Below are 17932 nucleotides of genomic sequence, written 5' to 3'. Positions count from 1 at the left end.
GGTGTTATCTCTTAGCCGAGGTCATCCACGATGTGTTTTCTCAAATTCCGGAAACGGGGGAAAGAAAGTTTTAACGTTGTGTAAACACGGGCACCCCCAAAACCTCCCGCTCTCGGAGAAGGAGATAAAGTAGGTAAAAAGGCGGCGAGGAATGTTTATTTGTTCTGCGGGGCTGTGGATCCAGGCATGCTGGAAATCTGTCGTGGTGCCCAGTCCCGTTTAGAAAGCGTGGAGGCATCACTCAGCCCAGAGCTCACAAAAGAGCCATCTTAAACTGACAATCAGTAAATGAAGGGAGACCCGAGATCGACCTTTCTTTGATGGGGCTAAGGCTATCTCAGTGGGTTCTGCGCCTTTCTTCTTTAAAAAAAAAAAAAAAAAGGAAAGAAAGGGGGGAAAAAAAAAGTGCTCCTGGACTTTTGAAGAGGGGTGCCCTGGCTGGGGTTTTGACAGCCCATGGCCATGCCAGTGTGAAGAAATAGCTTTCCCAGCTGATAACATCTTAAACCGAGTTTCTTCACAAGTCGAACCTTTAGCCCTCGCTATCAGTCCCGGCATATCTTTGTAATTTGTGTGTGCAGAGGGGAGCTGCAGCCCTACCAGGAGGCAGATGTGAGGAAGAAAAGTGTTAGGCTCGGCACTGCTCTTTTGGTGGTGGTGAGGGAATGAGGACGGGAAGGCGGGAAGGGTATGCAGAACCACCCTGCTGTGTGTACGCCTCTCAAAACGGGAAAACCAGCAGTAGAATTGTTTTTGTATTTTCATGAACTAATCAGAGGGATCGCCAGCCACATTTGTGGAATGCCTCCCGTTTTCATGCATTTCCTTAGAGTTCACTGATTTGTAAGGAGGATGGATGAAATCTGAGTTTTAGAGTTAAAGGCCTGCGAGAAGCTGTTATCCCATATCAGAAAGAAACCAAAAGAGTTAAAGACTTACATAGAATTATTAGTAAGGAATAAATGCTGTAATTCTTTTAAAATCTCAAGAGTGTCTGAAAACCTTATGTGCTACAAATTCTACACATCACACATATGTCCCTGTGTGCTTTCTTTATGATACCCTCATGACATACTGAAAGTTACTGAATGTAAAAATGTATCCATCAAGAGATAGGTCAGATGCTCAGTTTTAATTGCATAAATTCAGAATTTTCCAAGAGAGATGTGAAAGTTAAACTCAAAATTCAAGGCTTCTTCGAGTTTTGGCTTTTCTTTTCTCGTTCTCAATTCTCTCTCCCCTCCCGCTCCTTTTTGCTTGTGAATTTTTTTACTTAGGTTTTATGTATAAAGCTTTGAGCTGGGAGAAACTAAAAACACTAGGGAATTCTTGGAGGTCCCTCGGATGCTGTGGGTTGCCAGAGTCTAATGCAAATTTTCGCTCCTGAAATGGAGACTTCTTTCTTTGGCTTACTTATTGGGAAGGTCTGCGTAGATAAAGTGTGATCATAGTATAGCAAAACTCTGTGTTTTTAGACACAGCCATCCAAGTGGGTATTGTTCTTCTAAGTGGGCCCCTAAGGATTGCATGTATTTTTCTTAATGCTATTGCTTAAAAATAGTTTTACAACTTTTTCTCTTAGAATTATCGTTAAGAAGAGTGTGACTCAAAACCAGAACTTGTTTCACGTGTCGCGTTTGATCTCGAACAGCGCCCCCTGGCTCATCTTGTTCGCCAGCCATGCCCTGGCATGCCACTTGGCTCCGTTTATTCAACAGGCATCTGTCAGGAGCCACTTTCTTGACATGGTGCCATCTTAGGCGCCTTGGAGGGCATTAATAAGAAACAGGTATGGATCCCGTCTGTCCTAATAGAGCTCAGACTCTGGAGGAAGAAGTGCAACGGAGTACGACATCATTTGTGCGATGCTCAGGGCCGGCACATGAGCAGAGGTGATCAGCTCTACTTAATTTGATAGAAGAGTGTGGTTAATGGAAGACTCACCAGAGGAGGGGTTATCTAAGACATTTCTTAAAAAATTAGTAGTTGGTAAGCTATGCGGCTAGGTACAAGTCAATATATAGTATAGAACAGCCATGTATTTTCAGAGAACTGCATTTAGTTTTATATGAAATGGAAGATGAGAGGAGATAGATAAATTTTGAGAGGGAAGCAGGGACTTTTACTAAGAAGAGTTTTCTTGGGTTTTTTTGTTTTTTGTTTTTTGTTTTGTTTTGTTTTGTTTTTTTTTTGGTCAGGTGAAGGAATTTGGGCTTTTAACAAAATTATCATTATTCTTCATATCCTTCAGTGTCAAGAACTGAAATGTATATGAACAGCCGTTCTAGTTTAGGTGGGTTTTGGTGGCTGAATCTCCTTGTCTGCCTTGATCCCGAGATACTTCCTAGAAACCCCAGGCCTTCCTGAAGACAGCTTAAAACCACTGCTGTACGTAATGCCAGATTTGAATTTGAAAGGAATTAACATGTTCAGACTTGCACTTTAAAAAGATAATTCTTCTAGGAAAAAAATTCATGAAAGGGGCGGGATTGACACAGAGGGACTCGTCTGGATGACAGTCCAGGGTCCAGATGAGAGGCGGCCTGCGCGAAGCCTCTGGCAGAGAGGACGAGCTGAGTTTCAGTCCTACGGCACGGCACGGAGCGGAATGACCAGATTTCATGTCCAGGTATGGGGGGAGCAGGCGAGGGGGAGGGCGGAGGGCAGGGGTCTAGGTGTCCCGTCTGGATGGCTGCATTGATCGTGGCGTCATTCAGCACCCTGGGGAAACGTGGGAGATGGAACAGACTGACGCAAAGCACAGATTGGAGAGCAAACATCCTCCGTTCAAACGTGGGCAAGTCGAGGCTGAAGCGCCACGTGTGAGGTTAAGGTTCGAGGAGAGACAGCCGGTCGTTGGTCTCGTGGGGGCTAGAGCTCAGCGGGGTTCTCTTTGAAGGTAGGAGTATAGATGGCACTGGTCTACAGGGGACCCCCGAAGCCAGTGGGGGGCGATCACACACAGGGAGAGAGCGAAGCAGAAGGAGGAGAGGAGAAACCAAGGGTGTAGCTTTGCGCTAACAGCAGGCGGGGGCCCCTGTGAGAAGCTCACACAGCAGATGAAGGACAGGCGGGGTGGTGGCCTAAGAGAGAGAGGTGTCTACGAATGGAGAAACGTCAAGTGGAATCGGACCTCGTTCTAAAAATAAAACCCGCCCTCCGAAAATACAGATTTTTCTGCCAGGCGGGATCTGCGCAGGGTTCCTGCTGGTCGCGTCCAGTGACGGCCTGCTTTCCTTTTGAAGTTTTTCGTCGAAAGTAATAGACATTTTGAGGAATCCTTTCGTTAAAATAGCACAACCTAGCACAAGGTCGATGAGCGAGTTTAAGAGGAAAGCGAACGCTCATCATCACGGTGGCGTGTGGACTGGGACGATATCCCCCCCAAGAACTGTGGAGGGGTTCTCTTGTCATCCCCATTTCACAGCTGCGGAAAAGGCTCGCAAGCGGGAGGCGACAGCTGGGATTTCGACAGCCAGTGCCCTTTTTAACAGTCTCGGTCTTTTCTTGATAGGAGGGCGTTTCCATAGGTCTCTGTTGAAAAAAGAATTACTAATGAGATGAAATCCAACCTCCAGTGCGTGATTCCTTAAAGCCGTGGCTTCCTTTCCCTGCGTTTTGTGGGGAGAGGAAGGAGTATGTGTTTTTGGTAATAGGAGCCTGTTTAAAAATTGGTACTTGTTTGAAGATAGTTCTGTGTTACCGCTGACGGGAAAATGAGCTATTTACATTTCCCTCATCTCGTCAACCCTCCAGGAGCCGACACTCCCGTGAGGAGAAAAATCTCGCTGTTCCCGCCGCTCTAGGAATGCTCTCGGACGCTCTGAAATTTCCTTTTGTGCAATAATTTCTTTTCCCTCTACATTTTACGAAATACTCTATTTTAGGATCTGAAGGCTCAATCTGAGTTCGCCCATCCTTTTCCAGTATTGTAAAAAAAAAATTTTTTTGTAACAGAATTTGTTTTATCATTCAAATATATTTCTCTATACTTTGTACTATTTATTAGATGTATTTATATGTAACTGTGTTCTCTGCGTTCTTTCTTGCCCTAAAAATGTGGTGAAAATGAATTTTAAAACATACGTTTTATAAAACTTTCATGTGATCAAACAGTACAGTTCTGTGAGTTTTCACATATGTGTAAACTCAGGTAAGCACCGCCACAATCATCTAAAAATCCCCTTATTCTGCTCGTATGTAATAAACCCTCGCCCGCCCTGGTCCCCGGTAACCACTGACTCGCTCTCTGTCCCTATAATTTGCCTCTCCCAGAATGTCAAATAAACGGGGTCGTTCAGTGTTTAACCTCCTGCTACTGTCCCCTTACACACAGCGTGACGCCTCTGAGATCCATCCAGCTGGATGCATACACACCAGTTGCTCATCCCTCGTTATTTCTGTGCCGAATCTGATTGTACGTGGATGTACCACCCTGTGTTTATCCATTTACCCGCTGAAGGACATTTCGGTTGTCGGGGCAGTTATGACTCACGCTGTTGTAAACGTTTGTGTCCATGTTTTTGTACGAACGTGAGTTTTTATTCCTTTAGATAAATCCCTAGAAATTGGATTCCGGGTCATGTGTAAACTGTATGTGTGTAACTCTAAGGAACTGCCGAGCTGTTTACCAGAATGGCCGTGTTTTGCATTCCCACCAGCGAGGTATAAACTTTAAAAAACGTTGAATGCTATTTTAAATGCTCTTGGGTCGAGGTTGGCAAATGGTGTTTCACAGTTCCTCAGGATTTCGCGGAGATGCCCCGGGACAAGGGGACAGCCTCTGGGTCCCCAACCGGTTTCAGAGAACCACTCTAGTTTTCGTCGTTGTTATGTCGTGTTCCGTGTGAGACCACGTTTGAGGAGAAAAGAGGTTCCTTTGTGGAGTGTTTGAAGTCCCCTGCAGCGGGGCAGCGTGTCCTGAGCGTGGTGTGGACCGTGGGTGTGGACCGCGGGTGTCACCCAGGGAGGCGCTAGGTGGGCTCCAGGGCTGTCCACACTGGGCGGAAGCGGCTCTCTCTTCTGTATCTTTTCCGTCCACGTGACCGTGTCAAGGGAGCCTTCGTTTAGACTGATCTGCCCATGAGGTTCCCCAGCGCTTGCAATGCCTGCTTTCGTGAAGAGGGAGCAGGCTTCAGTCTCAGCCCTCAGCAAGCAGAAACACCTGTCTGGAATGAAATAAACTTTCAGCTTGGTATTTAATATATCCGTTTTAGGGCCATCTTGTTTGGTATGACAAGTGCCACTGGCGTTCCATTTTTCTTTTGAAACAAATTCAAAATAGGAGTCAATTTACAGAAGAATCTTAACTATTATATTCCTTATACACAAACCTGGCAAGAATTATGAGAATGTGCTAGAATGACTGACGTTTTGGAAACTCTAAACCATGGGATCTAGTCATTTAGGTGGACTTCGAAGTGAATCCTTTTGTGACGAGAGCTCCTTATATGATAGTACTTTCTTAAAAAGAAGCAGCCTTCCATTGCTTTTTGCTTTTTTGTTTTTGTTTTTGTTTTGCAGTACTTGTTTTTCAAATTCCTTCTTTAGTCACTGATTTGACAAATATTTATTAAAAGTCATTAGGCACATAGGGATAAAGTAGTGAACTAAACAGACACGATGCCCTGCCCTCGTGAAACTTCCTTTCTTAAGTCCTTCCTCCTTCCTGTCTGTTCAGGATCCAGGGAGAATAAGGGCCTCTGGATAAAATGTAAATGATGGTAAAGGCAAAAAGAAGAGATAAATAACTTAAAAAAAAAAAACTTTTTAAAGATAGTCAATTGAGAAAGAATTTTATTTTCATCATGTCTTTGGAGCCATCTAGATGTGTCCTTTGTCTTCTATTTGAAGCGTTTTGCATTTGGGGAAAATAGTGTGTGTGTGATAAACTACATGTCCTTCTGAAGTCCTGACCAGCTTTAAGTACGTGAGGTTGGACATCAGAGACAAGGAGCAGCGCAGTGTTGTTAGAAGACCCTCTGATGCCAGGACCTCTCTGAAATTGGACATCTTTTATGCTAGAGGTCACAAATTGGCAGCTGTCTGAGTTCTGGTGTTTCTTGTTTAGCCCACATGATATTTAAATTTTTTTAAAAAAAGAATTAGTTTCCAACATTTAAAAATCAGGAATTTTCAAAAACAAAAACGAAACAAAAGACCCACACAGATTTCATGTTTATTTTGAAATTTCATGAATCCAGCACCACCAAACCAGCTTTTCTGAATGGCGGGGTTGGCTGCTGCTTGTAGTGGCTGCCCTTTTAGACAGAGCTTATGCTGTCTTCCGGTCACTTCTGCGTAACCCATTCACGTTGCCTTCTTGGCTCTAGTGGGTATTTGAATTTGCACCCCGTGCTTTAGGCCTTTGGAGCCCGGGCTTCTTGCAGTGGAATTGCCTAGAGAAACTGAGCCTCCTCCCCTGTGCGGGAGGGCTGAAACGCTGTTGCCCTGGAGACTCATTGAGCATCCAACTGGGTATATCGCCCGGTGCAGGAGACGTAATTCTGGACCTAGAAGGCGGGGGTCGGGCTCCTTGTCCTGGTTAGTGCCAGTCAGGTTATCTTGGATCCTTCACAGTGGAGATACTATTTCCTGTTCGACTCTCTTTGTCTTAATTTCTTTGTATCCTCTCTTAATCGCTTCATGTAGGGTTTTTGATTGTAAGCAACAGAAACAGATTCTGGTGGATTTGAACAAAGTGGGACTTCATGGAAAGGATAACTCAAGGTATCAAAAGAAAAGAAAATGACCTGGACTCGTAAACTGCAGCCTCCAAATATTTTCCCATTCTTTGTCATTCTTCTTAAGTGTCTAAAGCCCCAGAAAAGAGAATCAGGTTGGCCTGGCCCACATCCTTGACTGGGGATAGTGGGACGTTTTGGTTGACAGTTCCCTCTAAGACTACGTACAATGAAAGACTTCCTCAGAAGGAGATCTGGGAGCTGTAACAGGACGGGGGGACTGGGTGTGGATGGAAGGCAACCAGAACAACAAATGGTCACTACACCTCTTCTCAAGGTTGTCGTGAGGATAGTACATATACACCGTAATATGCTACAGAGGAGCAAGGACATGGTGTTTCGTGTTACATGAGAACCGGATTATGAGCGCACCCTGAAAGGAAGGCACTGGCATCAGTCAGATAAGGAGTACGTCAAGTCACTAGAACAAAGAAGGCGACAGTTTCATTCCTTTTAGCAATTGCTTTGGTTATGACATCTCCGAAGAAGCCACACTAACTTTCAATGGAAAACAGCATTTATCAGTTCTAAACTGGTTTCTACACCAGTTTATGTGAAGATAAATCCACGTGGTGAGAAGTTCCATGATGAAAACTTGAAAGACCTCTGCTCCTTCAGGTTTCCCATATCCGTAGGGTACCGTTCATTGTTTCGTACTCGTTCTCAGTGTCGCGTGAATGTGCGTGCTCCAAATGCACACACAGGGTCGGAGGTAAAACCGAAACGACAGTTTCAGACTTGAGTTTTGATGCGATGCTGCGTGCCGAGCAATCAGGGTGCGATGTGCTTGGGTTTCAGCTGCTTCTCAAAGCAGCTTCTGACGTTTCCCAGTGCCGGGCGGAGGCTGGAGTGTTTTATACTCACCTGTGAGCCTTTTTTTGTAGTTCTGTGGTCATGACCATAGTATAAGTGATTCTTCCCCAGATCACACGTCCATGTGCATAAGAATCCTTGTACGTATGATTTGAAATACGTAGTGGATTTTCAAAGCCGGAACGATATTCGTGGAGCTATATACAGTGCTTTTTCATTTTTGTACTCTTATTCTTTCTTTCTTTGCAAGATCTTGATTTGCAACCAGCAATGAAAATGAAGGGACCAAAAAACAGAACAACAACAACAACAACAAAACAAAAAGCAAATTGCGGGCATGGCTGGGAAAGGGAATTAATGATTCAAATAAGAAAGACAGGGGGGAAAGCCTCAGCTGGGAGGCAGGCAACAGAGAGAGTGAAAGTCAGAGGCTGCTCTTTTTTAAAAGGCAAAACAAACAACGCGCAGTGAAGGGTACGTGAAAATCATTTCTAATAATAGCTCATGGTGGGCAATTCCCAGGAAAAAAAATCATTGGTGTGCTGAGAAAATTAAGAGCGAGGACGCACAGGATCTTGATGTGTTACTTAAGGCAGTGGGGCTTCAGAGTTTACCTTTGTGCCATGTACATTGATTAAATACAAAATATATGCCGGCCATTTTTGACCATCATTTACTGTATTGATTTGTTAGCAGGGGAACTGTAATAAAAAAGCCATTGATTTACTGTCCTTATTTGCTTATGGGCTTTTTTTTTTATTATTAATTTTTCACTTTTTCTTTCTCCTTATTTTGGATCATTTCTCCTAGACCAATGCAGTGCTTCACGAAGTGAGAAGAGAGGGGGTCCCCACGGAACAAAGGAATGAGATTGTGACTGCCATCCTCACCTCGCTCACGACACGCCAGAACCTGAGGAGGGAGTGGCGTGCCAGGTCAGTTCTATTACGCAGCGGGGTCTGTTGACCCGGAAGAACAAGGGCTGTATCTGGCTAAGTCCTTCCTCGTGGCGGGTCTCGTCCTTCTCATCCGAGAGGTCGTGAAAAATAAGCAAGTTACAGATGATTTCAGCTAACGTGGTCTCCCCCGCACCCAGTTCCTCCAGTAATTGGAGAGATGCACGGTGCCATCTGTATGTGTATATGATTGATCCCCGAGTATAACATTTAGCCTGAATGTTGGCATCTCGAGCATAATGTGATATAAGCACCTGATGCTAGAGAGCCCTTTTGAACAACAATCTAAAAGGCGAGCTTTGCCATTTAGCGAGGGTGATGCCAGGGAAATCCACGCAGTGCCTTTATGTCAGCGATGAGAGGCGCATTGCTTGTTTACCACCCTCCTTTTTAGAATTGACCAAGTAGGAATTCCTTTGGCTTCAGCATAATTTCTTGGCACACAGACTTACCTGTAGTTAGAAAGCTGTGACTAGTAGAAAGTCTTTACAAAGAAATCATCAATTTTTACAGGCTGGATGCTTACATACTAAATATCATGTTATCTTGCTCTTATCTGAACAATAATTTATGGGTGGAAGGCTGGAAGTAGTTTGCCCACATGTTAGAGTTATCCTTTAGATCTGTAGTCTGTAAAAATTGTTGAATTATCATCTGTCTCTAAGCAAGAGGGAGAGGAGTTAGGAGGATCATGCTATATTTTGTCTCAGAGTCTTATCTGATGCTTAAAAATTCTGTGTGCCTGGAGTCAAGAACACTTATTCATAACCATAATATTCTCCAAATGAGTTCACGCAATAGAATTTACAACAATTGATGGCTTTACTAGTAACAGTTATCATAAAAATAGATTTGTCTCAATAAGGCTGAAGATGAGCATCTTCCAAGAAAGAAGACAGTGAAGAGCATGAACTGTCCATTCTGACTGGGTACCAGAAAGCAGCTTTTTCAAATATGTGCATTACCTCTAAATTCAGACTTGCGTTGAAACAATATGTATCATTTAAAAATTCCCAGTGACAGTCTCTCTACCCCTCCTATTTTGTCATGTGGTCAGAGTAAATGACAGTTTCAACTACAGTCATGAAATGATGTCCAGTTTAAGTTTCAATAATTAATTTTAAAATTCTCTTTGTGTTACAGTGTAAGTGTGTATATTCAGTAAAGGACGCGTATTTTGTTAAAGAATGAAATATTAATGTGGGGACATCTAAGAGGTTTTTGTCTCTCTGTGTTTATCTGGTGATTCTTATTAAATAGGAAAGGGAGAAAGGAGGAGAGAGAGAGGGAGGGAGAGAGGGAAGCAGGAAAAGAGAGAGAGAGAGAGAGAGAGAGAGAGAGAGATTGGAGACAGAGGAAAGAAAGAATTCCCCTCTAATCTCTCTCCCACCATCCCTATTCCTCCAAAGACAGCGCAGCTCAGAGACCAAATGTTGAGAACGGACGGCTTCTGTTGAGTGCATTTGGTTTGTTAACAAAAGTTTCCCAATTCCCCCAAATCATCCGACAACGTGGCCGAAACGGCCTGTTTAAAAGGAGTCTGGTTTCAGCACTTCTGGCCCTTACTGCGAGCAGTTTAATCAGGGGCTGGAGCCAGCGCTGAAGTTGATGTAGTCTAGCATCTGAAACAAAGCCTCTCAAGCCCTCTGCGGCGGGCGGGGCACGGGGGCGCTTAGCCGCTGACACTGCGCAGGCCTCCTTAAAACTAAACACCTGAAAGAAAATTCCGCGAGGGCGCTGTCTTGAGAGCTCCGAAGGAAAAGGGTCCCGAGTATTAAATAACCCGAACCCTTCCCCCCGCCCCTACGCCACCCCCATTTGATGTTTCCCATCCCCGGGACCTGCCTGAAAGACTCATCCACGTGATCCGGACACACAGACCGTTCCCGTGCACCTTCCTTTCCCTCATCGAAGTGTCCTCTGGACGCCTGGCGTCGGCCGTTGCCTCGCGTAGCTGCCGGGCACGTGGAGGCAGAAGTTGTGCCACAGCCACGGTGGCACTCAGCCAGCCGCCTGTGCCCGACAGGGTCCCACGCCGAAAAACGTGCCCTGACGGAAGATCGTGAGTGCTCGCCAAAGGCCAAGCGACAGGTTACGGCGTCTTCCTTTCGTCAAGGCTATCAGGGGCATCGGTTAGATTAGATAATAATAGAAACGTTTCCCTCCGAAAGCTAAATACAGGTGACAGTCATCACCTTATACTCCACGTTAGAGAATGTGCCGCCAACAGCACAGCTTCAAGAACTTTGGGCCAGCTGAGACCCCGCCGCTGGCAGTAGCTCCAAGTCTCCTGTCACGGAGGTTCCCCATCTCCGCCTTCAGCAGGTTCATCTGTGGGAACGATATCGGGGAATTTTAAGCGAAATTCGTAACTTGGTTTTAAAATATTTTGTATCTCTCAGGCCAGGAGCCAAGCCATTGTTTGGGGCTCGCTAAAGTCTCTTAAACTGAAAGCATATGTTCCCTGTAATTTAGCTTTTGGAGGAAAGTGTCAATTCCGCATGACTCGGGGTAACCGAGTTTGTCACAGCGTCATACAACCCCGCGATTCCAGAGGCACGCCGAGTGCTGTGGGTTTCCTGCCCCGAGCTCCGTAATCCCATAAACAACCCTCTTCAAATAGGCTTATTAGGGCTGTCTGTTCACTTCCCCGGAGTTGAATGATCCAAAATACGTCGGGAGAAGCCGTGTGAATGCAGGGTAAGTGTTAACAGAAGTCGTACAGAATTTCTGAAGATTCGGCTTTGTTTATACAGTCCACTCTGCCTGATGGACAGCTTGTTATAGCTTTTAAAGAACTGGGCAAGCCCTCTGATCTGACCCCTTCTTGACCTCTGCAGCCCAAAGGTCAGTCTGCAGCTAATAAACTCCGAGGCTCTTAGGGTCTACTGTAGGAAAAGGCAGAAAAAGAGCAGCTGCGAGGACCGGGTAGCCCCGGATAGGCTGCTTTGAGGTCACTCTGCGATAATGAAAATGATTACCAAATTATATGGAAGTTTAACCGCAATAGTGAGTGAGAGGAGGGTGGAGCCCAGCGTATTAGGTTTGATAAATGAACTGTGAAGAGGCCCATCTGGCTCTCAGCACCCTTTCTCCCCCTCTCTCCCGACCGAGGGGAAACACTTTAAAATAACAGCAGTACATATAGACTCAATGACCCATGCAGGGAGCTGGAATGGATTAAGATTTAATGGTGACAGTGGAAGAAATTATCATTTGAAAAGTGTGCCGAAGAAAGGTACAGTTCGGTGTCCACGCCCGAGTTGGTTTTCTAAATAAAATAGAGTAAAAATCGGCGCCTTTGTTTATCTTACACACGTCCCCAGCGTCTTTCCTAGATTGCTGACGATTTTGAGGGCGTGTTTATTATGGAATAATTGTTTGTAGTCGGCTTAAGGAAAGGAATGGGCTTCCTTTGCCTCGAATATATCAGAGTGAGAGCCACGTATTTTGTTTCTGTCTCTTGCTCAGTTTGGAGAATGTGGGCAAATCAAGTGTTAGAGAAAATGCTTCACCAAAAAAAGTTGTGATCCATTTCCAAGTCTTGCCACTGAACATAAATAACATTATGCCTTTTTTGATACTGAATATGTATGTATATGACTCTTGCACACTGTTTGATTCTTACAACCTGGCAGTTTCTCTGTAAAAATTAGAAGAAAGCACATAATCGAGTAGGTATGTTTGTTCCTGTCTTTATTCCTTTTTCAAAGAACGATCATCGTGCTAATTAGTGCCAGCAATGGGTAGGTCACAAGCTATGTGTTCACTTACTGTTAATTGACGAGAGTGATCTATTTAAAGCTCTCGCCCTGCTTCTGGGGAACCGAGCATCCCGGCCCGTGACCGGTGACACCGGAGCTCACAGGGGTCCGTACTCCTCTTCAGAGACAGTTGGCGCATCCCACGACTCTGCTTTCTCAAGCAAGGATGATTTACTAAGCGTTTCGTACAGTGCGTATCCCTACCGTTGACAGAAGGCCGCGGTAGACGCCGTGCACGAGAGGAGCACTCAGCGGCCAACGTGAGAATGGTTCTGGGGACTGGACTGTCGCAGGATCCTAGGAAGAGGCTGTGGGAGGCGGTGCTCGGAGAAGGCGGGAAGAGGTGGTGCCATTGTCACCGCGGCAGAGTGGCCGGTTGCGCTGACACACCCACGGAAGTGTTTAGTGACAGACGGCTTTGCAGACGGCCGCACTGCTGAAATCCTCAGCGTGACCTGCGTCGTCTCCGTAATGCAAGCCTCACCCAGACAATAATTATATTTAAGGTAGGAAAAAAAAAAATGCCTCTAAATATTATCCAGAGTCGGCGTCTCTTTCATCTCCGGTTTTGACTTGACTGTGCGTGTCCCTGGGCGTTTACAAGTGAGCGGGAAGTTACGGGGTGGGTAATGCGGAGCGATGCGGACCTCTTTAAGGGTAAACTGTGCTGTTTACCTTTAAATCGATGCCTTTGATTCTATGCTAAGCCAGGTACGAATACAAGAAAGAAGACAAAAACCAGGCCATCGTGGTTTTTAAGAATTGAGATATAGCTCACAGAATATAGAATCTCCCATAGCATAAACTAGTGGGGTTTTTTCTGGTGTATTCACAGGGTTGTGGGACCACCAGCATTAGCAATTCCAGCTGCCGACAGCCGCTCCCTGTTCCCCCTTCCCCCCACTCCCTGGCAGCCGCTTTCTGTCTCTATCCATTTGCCTGTTCTGAACATTTCACATAAGCGGAATCGTAAGCGGCCTTTTGTGTCTGGCTGCTTTCATTAGCTTAGCGTTTTCAAAGTGCATCCATGTTGTAGCATGTAAGTACTTCATCCCTTTTTATTTGCCTAGTAATATTCCGCTGCGTGGATATACCGCATTTTCATTCATCATTCGTTCACCAGTTGATGGACATCTGGGCTGTTTACACTTTTTGGCAATTACGAAGACGGATGCTCCGAACATTCACGTGCAGGTTTCCCTCCCTTTGAGTGTTTACCCAGGAATGGAGTTGCAGAGTCACATGGTAACGATGTGTTCAGCTTTTGAGGAGCTGCCAGGCTATTTTCTGCATCCGCCGCACCATTTCACATTCTTACCAGTAGTACACAAAGATTCCAATATTTCTATAGCCTTGGCAACACTTATCATTTTTTTATATTATGTACATCCCAGTGGTACCATTGTGGTTTTGATTTGCATTCCTCTGATGACTAGTGATGCTGAGCATCTTTTCATGTGCTTATTTAAGACCATTCGTTTTCTATTAGGAGTTTTCCAAACATGGCAGACTTGTACTTGGCTCGTTGGACCGACGGAGTTCCAAATGGCTTTGTCATGAGAACGCAGCTGTGCCCTTTATTTCTTCGCGTGTGGCCCAGCCGATTTGTTTCTGGAGACCCCCTACGTATGTCTTCTGCATTCTCTTACATTTCTTTTGTTACAGCGTCTCCAAGCATTGCACGCCGGCCAGGAATGTAGCCCGATTAAATGGAAAGTCTGTCCACTCCCAGCTCCTCGATTGCTAGGCTCAAACGGGACTTACTCCGATTCCCGTAGTAGACAACTTCATTCGGGTCCGGTGAACCTTACAGTGGTGCTGAGAACTGTTTAAAGAAATGTTTATGGCAGCTTCTTAGAAAAGCATTTAGAACTACTTCCTTCCAGCTATAAGTAGCTGTCTAGACCTGGATGGTGTTATATACATTTCTTCCCCGTATTGAGCTTCAGTGGCTCAAAAAAAAAAAAACCCTGCCAAGTCAGCACTTTTTCTGGCCAAGTGACACAGCCATCTTATTGTTGACCACCCTTCCATTCTCCACAACCCCGGCCATCACCACTCACCTCCGGGGTGGGTCCCCTTTGCATATCTTTGTTACAGAGTCTACTTCCAGTCCGTATCGTGTCACGAGTAGGATTTACTTTTCTAAGCGCATCAGCTTCAGAACTCTGCTCTGGGTACGACAGGTAAATCAGTTTGTGCAAATCTCTCGTGCGGGTCGACTCCGGATCGAAGGCTGGCGTGCTGGATTTTCTCCGTGGGGAGCCGGTGTCCCCCTTTGCTCCCTGGCAGGCCTGAATTATATGCAAAACTGACAAGTTGGCCCCGAATTAACTTATTTTTGGAGAATTTGTTACGTACAAGGAACCGAGCTGGGAGTGTTGGGAAGTGTCGAGGTGAGCGGGGGACGGTCAGCGACGCGGCCGCCGGCGTGCACCCTTTCGCTCGGCTTTGTCTGCGGCACTGTGGGAAGCGGAAAGATGGTGAGCTCAGCGGCAGAGTCTTCTGCGAGGGAACCTAGAGTTTGGCGGAAGTTACGGGAGGGAGTAACCGACACGCGTGATGCACGTACCCGACTCCGTGTTTCCACGGTCTCATCCCCGAGCCCGTCGCTCCTGATCGCCTGCCCTTCTTGGAAGTGAGATAGAACGGGGAGAGAACAGGAAGAATGGGGAGGAGAAAGCCCTCCTTAGGGTCCTTCCTCTGAGCCAGGGCATGGGTGTCAGGCCGGGAGGGGCAAAGCTGGGGCTCAGCGTGGCTTTCAGTCCCTATTTAACCTGCTCCAGGCAGCTCCTCTTTGCCGGTTACCTGCTCACGTCTCGATGTGGCTTTAATGATATCAGTGCAGCGGTGAGCATCAGTCAGCCTTGGTGACTCGGCGTTTGGGCCCAGATTTGATTTCCGTCCTGGGGAATTGTGATCACAAAAAGTAGAATCACCGGCCTTGAGAATGGGTCGCGAGATGATGAGGCTGATGTAATTATCTTCTGAGACTACGTGTGAGTGAGTCATCTGACCATGTCTACTGCCGTCACTTAGGCTAGAGAGAGCGGCTGCTTCTCCTGGCAGAGGCAGTGGGGAGCTAGGAGCTGCGGCATGCACAGTTCAGTAGCTGACCATTGCTCCCGGGTGGGTTTGTTTGCACCTTTGGGGTGAGCATGAGGAGGAGGCGAAGACGAGTCTGGGGATCTGGGGAGCTGCGAGGAGGCACTGGCCTGCGGGTTGCCACCGATGCCTTTTGTTTTTAATGCATCTGTTCCATCTCTAATAATCGTAGTCTCTGCTTTCTGCTACCGTTAGCAGAAGAACATCCTCTGTGTCTCTGAACCAGATTACTCCATAAAACCCGATAACTCCATAAAACCTCCTCATAAATGTGTAGGAATTGAAACATTGTATAAATTTAAAGCAAGAATTAAATGAGTCTGGAGATGGGGTTACCCTTTTTTTCCAAGGTACAGCAACTGTATCTTAAGGAGTCAAGTGCTATTAATGTGTTATTACCGTTGTTACTGTCATTATTTGAACGATTTTATGGGGGACAAAAGCCACTTGACTTGTGCGCATCTTATTTATAAGATCAACACACAGACTTCAGAGCGAGCTCTGCTCCTGGCAGGTTTCTGGCTGTGCTTGGTTGCTGGCTGTTTCTTACCGGCAGTGCTTCTTAAACTTTTTGAGAAAACATCAATTCATTCATTTATTTATTCAGTAGATACTTAGTAAGTGCCTGCCATTTGCCAAGCACTGTTCCAGGCACCGGGAACACAGCAGTGAAGAAAATGGATGGAAATTCCTCTTTCATGGACGTTATGCTCTTATGACAGACCGGAACTCTTTTTTCTAAGTGGTCCTCCAAACATTTTCTTTTAAAGAAGCGTATGTCGTTGCCACGTCCTGCATCTCAACAGTACTCAGCAGAGGCAAAATACAGTCGCTCGGTTGAGATAAAGATACACAATTTTCTCTTCCGACCTTCGTCATAGAGTGGCCACCTGTTAGGACACTTGCGGTTGTAGTTGCCCGTGTTCGTGAGTTGTTTGTGGGACACCGCCATCCCGGGGGACACCACCCTTGGGACTTCACACTATTAATTTCTCCTGAGGTGATCTGCACCCTGGTTCCCAGTAACAACAACAACAAAAATGTCACCCAAAAGGCCTTCACTTTAAGGAAAAAGCTTAAATCCAGGCCACATGATATTCACAAATATCTCTTAAGAGGGAGCCAGAGAAACCGTGCCTATCTCATAGGTGTTGTGATGTCATCATGTGTATTTCATGCGATAATGGACTCCAGCCTTTAATAAATGGTGGTTATGGTTACTGGGGTGAGCAGTCAGTCTTCTGTTGATTCCACAAACACTTACTGAGGGCCTACCCGGTACTAGGCACGTCTGTGGCCCATGAGTTTATAGAAATGAGTAACACTTGAGTAGGAGAAATATATTATACGATATTGCACAATAAATACTGTGCATGAGGTTACATCAGGATTCCATGCAAACAAACCCTCATTCTGGGGAAGAACATGGCGGGTTCTCTTGAAGTATTCTTATGTGAGTCTCGTTACGTGTGCCCAGCCATTTGAGGGGGAATCCTGCTGCATTGGGAAGTTGCGTCGGCTACAAGTGGATAGGGGCTATTTGTCTCTAACTACGAGCGATGAGGGAGAAATCTATATATGATCCTGGGTTATAGGATAAGATCTGGGCTACTCTCTCTCTGGGGAGTCCAGTTCTCATTGTTAAATAGTGAGAGGGAGATTTTTGTCTTTAGGATTTTCTTCAAAGCAGTTTCATTATTATGATGTCGATGTTGGGAGCATGAATCAGGTTTGAATCTCGGACCCACTTCTATAACTTCAAGCAAGTTACAGTTACAGGTTGTCACAAGATGAGCTACCTAGCCCCTCTGAACCTCAGCTTTCTCATTCGTAACTTGCCCGAGGATAATAATAATGGAACCGAGTTCATAGGGCTGATTAAGGGGTTGCACGTCGAACACCTAGAGCAAGTACCTATAACATCCTGGATGTTCAATGAAAATAATTCTCTGTCTTCAGATCAAAACAAAAAAGTCAGGAATAAACCTAGCCTCATAACCAGACTGGCCTCTCTTTTGAGAGCGTGCCTCATGCTCAATCCCAGCCTCATGTCAGGGGCACGATGTTACTGCACTGGTGAAGCACTCGATGGAGCTGGATTTCATCCTCTTCCAGGCCCTGCGCTAGGCACTGTCACGGAGAAGGGCCAGACGGGGGCCTGGACTCCAGTTCGAGTCCTATCGCCAGCTGGCTGTAGATGCTGGGCATGTCACAGGCACTGGATCTCAGCGACTTCATCTCAGAAAGAATCGGCTTGATCCAGGTGATCTGGAAGACGCCTTCCGGCTCTGACAAGGTGCAGCCCTGTGGGTTAGGTCCCACGTTGCAGCTGAAGGTAGGGTAGATGTTCCTCCTGTTGGCTTCTGCCTCCACTGCCCTTGTACTGATTTTCGTAATAATAGCTAACATTTATTGAGAACTCAACTAAGTGCCCGAGTTTTTAACACTTCACGAGATAAGAGTAACTCGCTCAAAGCAACACAACCAATAAGGAGTGGAGATGGAATTTAAGCCGGGATAGCCCAGCTCAGACCTCCACTGTGTGGCCTCC

General features: G+C 45.9%; 1 protein-coding gene across 1 annotated transcript in view; it reads left to right on the top strand.

The window, feature by feature from the left end:
- FTO (FTO, alpha-ketoglutarate dependent dioxygenase) overlaps positions 1 to 17932 on the top strand; it is a 343678-nt gene that overhangs the window by 176927 nt on the left and 148819 nt on the right. The window contains exon 9 of the mRNA XM_023530667.1: positions 8367 to 8491. Coding sequence (XP_023386435.1) covers positions 8367 to 8491 — 125 coding nt within the window. The remainder of the gene's footprint in view (positions 1 to 8366; positions 8492 to 17932) is intronic.

This window comes from Pteropus vampyrus, unplaced genomic scaffold, assembly GCF_000151845.1.
Source record: "Pteropus vampyrus isolate Shadow unplaced genomic scaffold, Pvam_2.0 Scaffold51, whole genome shotgun sequence".
Taxonomy (NCBI): domain Eukaryota; kingdom Metazoa; phylum Chordata; class Mammalia; order Chiroptera; family Pteropodidae; genus Pteropus; species Pteropus vampyrus.
Note: the sequence above shows the minus strand (reverse complement) of the source record. Positions and strands in the feature narration are given on the sequence as shown.